Below are 11,590 nucleotides of genomic sequence, written 5' to 3' on the forward strand. Positions count from 1 at the left end.
ATGCTGCAGCAATTTCAGCTCACTATGATTGTGACCCACCTTTGTTTTCGCATCCTTTGTTCAAGCAGTTTCTTAGAGGGGCAAAGAATATAAGACCCCACGAGAGCTCCTACTCCTGCTTGGGATCTCAATTTTGTGTTGGAAAAACTTACTCTACAACCTTTTGAGCCTGCAGCTACTGCTGAATTGAAATATTTGTCATGGAAGACTGCTTTTCTGTTGGCTATTACTTCTGCAAGGAGGGTGTCTGAGTTGCAGGCCCTTATGGCAGTAGAGCCCTTTTTGATTTTCCATAAGGACAGGGTATCATTACGTACTAATCCTTCCTTTATGCCTAAAGTGGTTTCTAGTGTGGCTTTAAACCAAACTATTCATTTGCCTACGTTTTTTGCAGATCCTCAAAATAAAGGGGAAAAGATTTTGCACACTTTAGATGTACACAGGCAATTGCGTTATTATTTGAGCAGGACTAAGAATTTTAGGCAGTCTCAGCAGTTACTTGTTTCTTTTGCTTTGAGTTCACAGGGCAAGCCTGTGTCAAAACAAACTATTTCTAGGTGGATTGGCTTTTGCATTGCGTTTTGTTATTCCCATCATGGTAAGGAGATTCCAGCTGGGATCAGGCCTCATTCCACTAGGGCTACTGCCACTTCAACAGCATTTCTAAGGGGGGTGGCAACTAAGGATATTCTGGAAGCAGCTACTTGGAGTTCAGTGCATACTTTCTCTAGGCATTATCACCTTCCTATATACTCTAAGTCTAGGGCTGGTTTTGCCACAGCTGTTTTACAAGGCATGTTGTCAGCTCCTACTACTTTATAATTTGCCAGCCTCCCTTACCTCTGCTTTGGGATTCTACCCAATAGTCAGGACTGCAGCAATGGAAGACGAAGAACATAGTACAGTTTTGTACCTACCATAAATGTAGATGTTCGAGGATTCCATTGCTGCAGTCCAATTTACCCTCCCTCCTTCCCCTCTGTGTTTAGGGGTGGTTGTGTAGGTGAGTTTACATGCTTATCTTTTTATATATATATATATGTATATATTGTTGTATATATTATACATGTTTTTGGTGCAGGTTGTTTTGGGACTTGTCTTTTTGGGTCTTCTGACATCTGGGGCAAGAAAAGACTGAGGATATGACGCCGGTCATGCGCATTAGTACCCTGACGTACTGACGTCAGTCTAATGCGCCCTGACCGACGTCAGCCTTATACTCTGGTATTCGGGCCGACTGGGACGCGGACTATACCCAATAGTCAGGACTGCAGCAATGGAATCCTCGAACATCTACATTTATGGTAGGTACAAAACTGTACTTTTTTACTACTGTTTTTGCTACTTTTCTGAAAAAAAAAAAATCTGCTTTTACTGTATTTGTGTTTCTTCCTACTTTATTTTGCTTTTGCGTCATCTTAAAAGTACTCAGTTGTATTTATTACTGCTTGGTGTAACTCATTCTAAGCCTTTTAGTTTAAGCACTTGGGCTTCAGACCAGTTGTTTTACATAAAGAAGGTTTGTGGTCTGCACTGTAGTGGCAGAACAGGTAGCTTACATCCTTCTAAGTTGGGAACTGCTGATTTGAGGGCTCAGTGTCTGTTATTCTAAAAGTGTATTAATTCTGGTTTAAGCACTTGGGCTTCAGGCCAGTTATTTTACATTAAAAGGGTTCATGGTCTGCACTCTTGTGGGAGGAGAGGCTGGACTCTGCCCTTCTGAGCTGGGAATTTCTAGTTAAAGGCTTATAGTGCCTGCATATTTGAACTACTTCTTACTGAAATTGGTACACCTTGTTTGCTGTAGCGTAGACTAGATTCAGGCCTGCTGAATCTAGCTTTGTTTGTATAACTTGAGCACTAATCCAGGCTTGAGCACTAATCCAGGCATTCTTTAAAGTATTCAATTGTATTTACTACTGCTTGGTAGTAACTTGATTAAAGTGTAGCTATCATTCTAAGTCTTTTGGATTAAGCACCTGGGCTTCAGACCAGTTGTTTTACATTAGGAAGGTTTGTGGCCTGCACTGTGGTGGCAGGACAGGTAGCTTACATCCTTCTAAGTTGTGAACTGCTGATTGAGGGCTCAGTGTCTGTTGTTCTAAAAGTGTATTAGTTCTGGTTTAAGCACTTGGGCTTCAGGCCAGTTATTTTACATTAAGAAGGTTCGTGGTCTGCACTCTTGTGGGAGGAGAGGCTGGACTCTGCCCTTCTGAGCTGGGAATTTCTGGTTAAAGGCTTATCGTGCCTGCATATTTCAACTGTTTCTTACTGAAATTGGTACACCTTGTTTGCTGTAGCATAGACTAGATCCAGGCCTGCTGAATCTAGCTTTGTTTGTATGCTTGTTGTTTGCTTGTTATTTCCCTGAAACGCTAATACCACCTAAAATGCAGCTTTTCAGCGCTTCTGTGGATCCCTAGTGATATCTGCATTGCTTACTGTACTTATTTCCTTGTTTCACTTAAAAGAAAGTTACTGTTTGTCGTTTTTGCATTTAAGTTACCTGTAACACATTGCATTTAAGTTACCTGGCACTTGCTCACTAAAGCAATTATATAAGTCAGCACTAAAAAATGAAAAGCACTACACCCTCACAAACTCCACTTGAGTACCTTGTTCCCCATTGGCCCTATTTTTTCAATTATAAAGGAATTCACAATATTATTCTAGCATGTCCAAAGGTAAGTTGTCAATCTCCTCTCCGGTCCAGCTGGTGAATCTGGGAATCTTGAGGCAATGTTACAACTGCCTCATGTACACAGACAACCCTCTCCTCCTCCCAACAAATTCCAACACATGAGAGATGCATCCATATAGCCAAACTGGAGGCTAAGTTCTCTCAATTCAGTACTGGCGTAACCAGTCAGGAGGAGAAGGAAACCACACTCACTACAATTCCAGTCTCATATAGACCTACCACGACAGCAAACCAAACACATAAACACACAAAAACATACTTGGAGGCTCAAAATAAAAATCTGCCTAAGCAGCAGAGACCTCCAAAGCAGACACCCAAGCAACCGCTACCCCAAAACAAAACACGTGCAACACATAGCTCACAAAGCCAGTGTGCCGAACAGTCACAGCCCTTGAGGCAAAACAACATTGTAATAGGTGACTCTATCATCAGGCACACTGACGTCCCGCTCACCAGGCTGAACAAGGAGAAGGTCACGGTGAGCTGCCTGTCGGGCGCTAGGATCCGCCACATAACACAAGCACTCAGGTCACTCCAAGGCAAGTACAAATATGACTCAGTCATTGTCCATGCTGGTGTGAATGACCTGAGACTTGCCTCCCTGGAGTACATGAAAAGAGACAGAGGAGCTCTCTGAGCATATGGCCCAGGCCGGTATGACCCTGACCTTGAGTAGCATCTTACCCTCACCAAGAATGATGCCACAATATGAAGACATGATTATCAATTTCAACAATTGGCTTAAGTATTGGTGTCATTCAAAGGGGATCCAATGCCTGTCAGCCTGGGATGACATGCTCAACAAGCCACGATGCTTCGCTAGGGACGGCTTGCACCTGTCACCCCTGGACTTTCGGATATTGGCAAAGGCTCTTGCTACCCCCATAGTGCCTTTTTTAGGCAAGGCTCAAAAGACAAACCCACCTCCATAGGTATCGCAAGTGATAAGAAACTGAGTAATGCTACTCAACGCCAGAAGTCTAAACCTCAAGATGCACGCACTCAAAACTCTCCTTAGCATGGAGAACATCGATATCTGTGCAGTAACAGAAACCTGGTTCAAGGCTCCCGAGAGCACCCCAGCACTATCAGGTTATACCTCATACCATGCTTTTCGGCCCCAAAACTTGGACCGAACCACAAAAGGAGGGGGAGTATCAGTATTCGTCAAAGATACCCACACCTCCAGGTTGGTGGCACAGCAAGAAGCATCAGAGACTATCCATGTGCAACTAACAGTGGGTAAAACTGCCTTCCAGTTTATAGCCTGCTACAGACCACCCTCCCAAACCCAGGAACCCCACTCGGCCTTCCTGAGAACACTGGAAAAATATGAAGGTCTTTCCAAACACCATTATATTGGACGACTTCAACTACCCAAACATAGACTGGGAGCATTACTCTAGCTCCAACACCCTAGCCCAAAGGTTCCTAGAATTTATAAACTCAAATGCTATGGAACAACTTGTTACCACTCCCACAAGAGGGGAAAACATACTGGACCTGATCATCACCAACATGGGGACTCTATGCTCCAGACCAGAAGTGTATCCCTCACTGGTAAGATCAGACCATAAACTAATCTCACTGGATATTCACATCCCGACCCCACCTCCTGCCCAGAAAACCACAGTGAAAAACTTCTCTAAAGCAAATTTCACACTCCTCAAAACCGAGGTGGAATCCTTCAAAGCCCCCGGGCCTGTGGAAAATATGGCCCAGACCACAGAATCCTTTATAAATGCATTCTGTGAACACCTTCAGGAATGCATGGATCATGCAATCCCAAATAAAACCAAGACCCAATCCTCCAAAGGCAGACGTCCTGTCTGTTTGGACCCCAGCCATAAACAAACTATACAATAGAAGGAGGAAGCTACTAAATGATAGAGCAAAATCCCAAAAAGGGAAGGCATCTGTGATTAGCAAAAAACTACGGGCACTCATAAAATAGTCTAAGGCCAGCTTCGAGAGAAAAATTGCACAGGACACAAAGGACAATCACAAGGCTTTCTTTAGTTATGTTAGGAACCTGGGTGGGAATTCCCAGATATGCTCAGAATTAGTCCAAAATGACAAAAAATGCACCGAACCCACAGACATTGCCAACATCCTAGCTGACAGGTTCAGCGCAACCCCCCCCCCCCCACCAAAAGGGCACATATCTATCCCAGCAGAGTGCTGCCCCCCTGACATCTCAGATGCTCAGGTAAGAGCCGCCCTCTCCAAAGCAAAAAAACACAGCATCAGTGGGACCAGACGGTGTCCCGGGCTGCATCCTACATGAACTCCAAGAAGAGCTAAACCCAAACATAAAATTACTGTTCAGTGTCAGCCTTACTACAGGATATGTACCCAATGAGTGGCGTACAGCAACAGTGGTCCCTCTCCACAAAGGTGGTGCCTCAACGGATCCTGTAAACTATCGCCCCATAAGCCTGACTAGCTTGGTCTGCAAAGCTATGGAAAGGATCATCATGGACCTCATAAATAAAGATATTGGGGACCTACAGACACTGAATCCTACCCAGTTCGGCTTTAAGGGCAGAGCCTGCCTCTTAAACCTGGTTGATTTCTTTGAAACAGTCACCAAGGCCATTGATGAGTGGAAGGTGGTCCACACAGCCTACCTGGACCTCGCAAAAGCCTTTGATACAATACCCCACTCGGGCATTATAGATAAGCTCACCAGCTTAAATATAAACCCCTATGTCACTACATGGGTTGCAAACTGGCTCAAGGACAGAACCCACATGGTTAGAATTGCTGGAGCCATGTCAGACTCCAAACCAGTTTGGCGTCCCACAAGGCTCAGTCCTGGGACCTCTCCTGTTCGGTATATATTTCTCGGAGGTACAGGCCAGCACGGAAGGACTGTGGCTGACCAAGTTCGCAGATGACTGCAAACTGGGCGCCATAATTGACTCTCCAGCCGACACAAGCATCCTCCAAATGGGTCTTATAGAAACAGACAACTGGTGCCAGAGCCATGGCCTCAAGCTAAACGCCAAAAAGTGTATAGTCACTCCCTTTGGCAAAAACAAAGTGCCCACAAATTACCACATAGGTGGTAATCTATTAAGTACAGAAGAAGTGATTAGGGACCTGGGGACCCAAGTTGATAGCAGTCTCTCATTTGACAACCACGTGGCCAAAGTGGTTAGAAATCATTTTATATAGCCCACCTAATCATGAAGGGATTCACATCTAGATCAGGGGAAGTCATAGTGCCTCTTTACTCATCCCTCATCAGGCCCATAATTGAGTACAATGCCCCTTTTGGGATGTACCTTACCAGACACCTGCAGCAACTGGAAAGACCCCAAAATTACCTCACCAAGAGGATCAAAGCGCTCAAACAGATGCCATATGCTGCCCGGTTTAAGAAACTCCAGCTCTACTCAGTGGCATACCGCCTGTTCAGGGGCGATCTGTGCCTGGCGTATAAAGCCATGTCCAACCCGGAATTAATGGACATGCTGCCCCTCAGAAAATCCAAATCCCATCGAGCTACGCGCTCGAGAGACTTGGAACCTCAGCACAGAAATAAATAGGACATGCTGGAGGGACAGATTCATAACCCAGAGGCTCCCTTCACTCTGGAATAAAATCCCAGTCCAGGTTAGGCAGAGTCTCTCATTGACTCTCTTCAAGAGGAATCTTGATGAGTGGATGAGAGATCGTAGGTTTAACCCGGGTATCATGCCAGTACTGTTATCCAATACTAAAGAACTTATCTCTATACCCGGCTTGGACCTTACCTCAAATACCTCGACTACTGTCCCAGCAAAACACTCAGGTCATGCACAGTCAACTCAGGACATTAAACTTGGCAGCATGGCAGATAATGTAGTCATACAAAAAACACCTCTCGGTAAAGCTGTAATGGATGTCATTCTGGAAGCCAGAAGGCCTAGTACTAGAAAGACTTATGCTGGAAAATGGAAGAGATTCTGTGCCTGGACCCAGGCACAAGGAACTGATACAGCGGTGCCAAATATTCCTCAGATTTTGCAATACTTAGATGCTGGACAAAGGCCCATCTTTTTCATCAATTAAAATTCATGCCTCTGCCATTTCGGCTCATTACAATTCAGAGCCACCACTTTTTTTTTCTCACCCTTTATTAAGGCAGTACCTCAGAGGAGACAAAAATTTAAGGCCCCCAAGAAGACTACCAATACCTGCATGGGACCTCAACTATGTCTTGGAAAAACTCACCCTTCCTCCTTTTGAGCCAGTTGCTACAGCTGATATGAAGTTTTTATCTTGGAAAACAGCTCTACTTTTAGCAATTACTTCTGCAAGACTAGTTTCAGAGCTACAGGCACTCGTGGCTGTGGAACCGTTCATCATTATTCATCCAGACAGGGCCTCCATGAGGACAAACCCAACATTTTTGCCTAAAGTAGTGTCCAGTGTGGCTCCTAACCAAGTGTCCACTGTGGCTCCTAACCAAGCCATCCATCTGCCAACCTTTTACCCAAATCCACAGAACAAGAGGGGAGAGAATTCTGCATTCTTTGGACATACACAGACCGCTTAGATTCTACCTGGACAGAACTAAAGCTTTCAGGAAGACACAGCAATTACTAGTGGCATATGCTGCAGGATCACAAGGAAAGCCCATCTCAAAGCAGACTATTTCTAAATGGTTAGGCCACTATTCGTTTCTGCTACTTACACCATGGCAAGCCAGTGCCTAAGGGCATTAGGCCTCATTCCACCAGAGCTGTAGCCACCTCTGCAGCCTTTCTCAGGGGTGTACCAACCAGAGACATTTTAGAGGTGGCTACTTGGAGTTCAGTGCACACCTTTACAAAGCATTATTATCTGCCACTCTACTCTAAATCCAGGGCAGGCTTTGCCACTGCAGTCCTGCAGGGCCTCATAGCCGCTCCTACTGCTGTCTAGTTCCAGCCTCCCAACCATAGCTTTGGGACTCTACCCAAATGTAATTACTGCAACAGTGAAACACGAAGAATATAGTACAGTTGTGTACACTTACCATAAATGTAGATGTTTGAGTGTATTCACTTTTGCAGTCCAGGTTACCCACCCGCCTTCCCCCTTTATTCTTTTGGATCTTAGCCTTCCTTCTCTCCTTCTCTGATTTATACTACCTATGTGGTGTATTTGCTTATAGATGAAGGTAAAATTTATATTGATGTATTTCTGAAGATATATATACATATGTATATATATATATATGTATATATGTATATGTATATATATATATATATATATATATATATATATATATATATATATATATATATGTGTGTGTGTATATATGTATATATATGTATATGTATGTGTATAGATATATGTATATGTGTATATATATATATATATATATATATATATATATATATATATAAACTGAAGAAAATTGCATCGGCTGCTTCTTTTATACCCTTGACGACCTGACATCAGGGAAGGGGCGACAGCAGCCGACGCAGGACCCAAGACTTTGGATTTCAGGCCGGCTGAAGGCAATCTGCCAGCAGGATTACCCAAATGTAATGACTGCAACAGTGAATACACTCTAACATCTACATTTATGGTAAGTGTACACAACTGTACTTTATAGACAGATTGAGTGAGAGAGAAATACTTATTTTATAGTTAAACCTGGGCTGTTACATGCACAGAGCCATGAGTCTGATAAGTGATGTGTGAGTAGTTTCCTGAATTTGCTTACATTGGGGGGGTGCGTCTAATAGATTGAAGTAGCAGATTCCAGGATTTGACAACATGGCAAGAATGTAGATGATACCCTTCAGTGTTTTTGGATTTAATGACTTGTAATAGTGATTTGTTTGCTGAGCGAAGTACACTTATGTTAGAGTATGGCTGAAGCACATTTAGAAGAGCTGGAGTTTTCTCAGGTTGATCAAGTATTTTGTGGACCATAGTTAACTGGATACAAGTTAGTATTTGTGGTAGTTCTAGCCAGGTGAGCTAGAGTTACAGTGGTGTGTTCTCTATGAAGACTATGTGGCATATTTTGCTGTTTTGTTGTAGCATGTTTCTAATTTGTCTGTTTTTTTTAAGGCTGATAAGAATGGGTGAGGCGTAGAGTAGACAGTAGGTGGGTTCTAACGATAGCTTATCCATTAGGAATTTTTTGTTTATGTAAAGGGTTCCCATTTGTTTGTGCAAGTTTAATCTGTCTGTTACAACTACTAATAGTTTTGTGGAAGTGTGAGTTGTAATTTTTGTAATAGAAGCAGTGTGATACAGAAGATGGGGGGGGGGGCTCTGAGGGTCAGGTAGGATGAAAAAGTATGTTTGGTTTTGTTGGGGTTAAGTGTAAGTTGAGAGTTGGATAGCCATGTACCAGTTTAAATGAGTGAATGATTTTTGAGTTGTATATTGGACCTGTTGTAAGTTAGGTGCTGCACTAACTAATAATTCCCTTAACATAAATACAGACAACAACGTTTATAGTTTGTTGTGCAGTGTCATAGAAAGCACTGATGTGGATCAAGCTTCATCATACCCAGTAGTTTATAAGGAGCCCAGAGCACTACAGTGGGGAGGGGAAAGTAAAACTGTTCTGTTACTTCTGTAGTGTAGGATAGTACTTAGGTTAATAGGACGGCTAGGGAGAGAAGTCCTGTTTTGAATATGCACGAGTTAATATACATCAGTTTGTCATTTTTAATCACTGCTGTGTATGATGTGTTCATTATCAGCCTTGTCATTTCTGCCATCACAATTTTTGGTTCTTTTTTTCTGATTAAAGAAATGGGGGTACATTTTCCTAGTTTTGCTTTGCAGATCTGTAAATACTAATACACATCCTAATGTAAATGTTTGTTTGTTGCAGGTCTTATGTGACGCATAATGGGATTTTGCTATCCTGCAATTCCTGCCATTGCCTTCAGTAATGAAACGAATGGAATATGACCGACCTTCCAGAACACTCAGCTGATTTCATACTAACCTTAAGTTTAATTATTTCTGTTTTTATCACTGGGTTGGAATGTTTTTCAGGATGGTCAAAGCCCAAGTGTGCAAAAGAAACTGTGTAAGGTTATTTTAGGTGGTTTGAAATATCATAAAAAACACAAGAAGCAAGAAGTTGTTTGGAAGATCATACATACAAAAATGTCAGAAGGATCTTGGGCTATTCACAAGTAACTGACTTACAGTAAGCACTGTTCTCCTTTGGTTTCAGTCAGCTCTGTTTCCAGAACCCTTTGAATTTAGAGGAAGATTTAAATGTGGCAACATGTTTTGAATTGTTAGTAGGATATTCTGTGTATTCACTTTTTCCTGTAAATGGTCATAGTTTTTTCTATTTTATCACACGTCAGAAATGTTAACAGGAACAGCACGACTCTGCAGAAAACCTAATCAAATACTCCTGGCTGTTTACCTCCTTTTTAAGGACCCAAGCTCAAATTTGTTATAGCGTCATATCTGAGTGTACTTGGAAGCAGCAATATTTGGGCAATTTCCTTTTTCTACTTGCTGGCTTTAAAAAAAAAATCATTCCTCTGAGAAGTGCCATTATTGTTGTAGGCTTTTATTTCTATTAGGAGACGCATGTTGTAAAATACCTTTTCTTTCACATTGCACTGAACTTGACAAGACTGAGGATGAACCATTAAAAAGTGGTGTAACATTTGGGTTTTGCCACCGTAACATCATATGCATTGCAGAAATGCTGACCGTAAAATGTCAGAGTATATTTTGTGTATGAGCTTAAATGCTATCTACTAAATGCTGTCGCCCTGAGGAGTCTGCTGTCATGGAACAAACAGAGCTAAAGAGTTTGTAGTCTTATTTTATCTAGTCTTAATTCTGTGTTTTTTATGTCAGACATCTGTGTGTGACAGGTTTATAAGGAATCCAGGTGAACGTTTCCAAACAGCACACCTACCAAATGAGCATATTGCATCACCCATATTCACGGTTTGGAGTCTCTTGACTTGCCCCTTAAGTTCTACACTGTTTGACCTGTCAAGTCTTGGGTCTGATCAGGAATATTCAAATTATGGGCATTTTTTGGAGCAAGCATATCGCCCAGTGACAGAACCACATGGAAGAATGGACTTTAGACTGCTGTGTTTTTGCAGTTCTGTAAATGTACAATTGTTTTATTTGGTTAACCTTTAGAAAATGTCACGCATAACAGAATTTTAAAAAGGTCTTTTCTTTTAATCAGTGGCATGTCACTAGTCCGCTTTAGGCCAACATTTTTTTCTGTGTGATCTATAGTGCAGATTTGTGCACACAGAATAGAGTGCATCAGAAGTGGTGAGAGATGTATAACTATCCTGTAAAGCTATGTTCTTAAGTAGAATAAATGGCATATTTATATTTACAGGGTTGATGTCCAGGTCATAATCCTTTTATATACATTTCAGTGATGTTGGGTAATGCATTGCGTCTTTGCCTTCTGAATTTTGAATCTTGCCCATCAGTTACAAGGCAAATTCTGTGTTCTTACAGCATCATCAGTGCTTTCTTGGTAGCCCCATACTTAGCTTTAGCCTCTGTAGCTGAATGTGTTGAGAGACAGGGTAGTATCGTAAAAAAAAGAGAAATTTCTTAGTAGATGGAGACCATGCACTGACCTGTATTTTTGTGTTGGTACCATCATCTGTTTCTAGTTTCCTGCTACTCTGATTTATGGTAGGCACTCTCTTGCTTTTCCCCTTTAAGTAGTTCTACCGAAATGTTAAAGTTGTGCGGTCTTTTCTACATTTATGTATTACTGCCAAAAACTACAGAGTGGTTCATTCCAACATGGTAGTGAAGGTACGTACTCTGGTGTTTGCTGTATTGGTGAAGCTGTTCTACATCTTTTATAGAATAGACAGTATGAAAGATATGAACAAAAATAAAACTGTAGTACTTTAAATTGAAAATTAA

General features: G+C 42.0%; 1 protein-coding gene across 1 annotated transcript in view; it reads left to right on the forward strand.

Annotated features, from left to right (window-relative positions):
- LOC122809595 (spermidine synthase) overlaps positions 1 to 11,039 on the forward strand; it is a gene marked incomplete in the record, with an annotated part of 493,078 nt that extends 482,039 nt beyond the window's left edge. The window contains 1 exon segment of the mRNA XM_044081203.1: positions 9,537 to 11,039. Coding sequence (XP_043937138.1) covers positions 9,537 to 9,554 — 18 coding nt within the window.
- Between the last annotated feature and the right edge of the window lie 551 nt (positions 11,040 to 11,590).

This window comes from Protopterus annectens, chromosome 8.part0 (assembly GCF_019279795.1).
Source record: "Protopterus annectens isolate FY-2018-M chromosome 8.part0, PAN1.0, whole genome shotgun sequence".
Taxonomy (NCBI): domain Eukaryota; kingdom Metazoa; phylum Chordata; order Ceratodontiformes; family Protopteridae; genus Protopterus; species Protopterus annectens.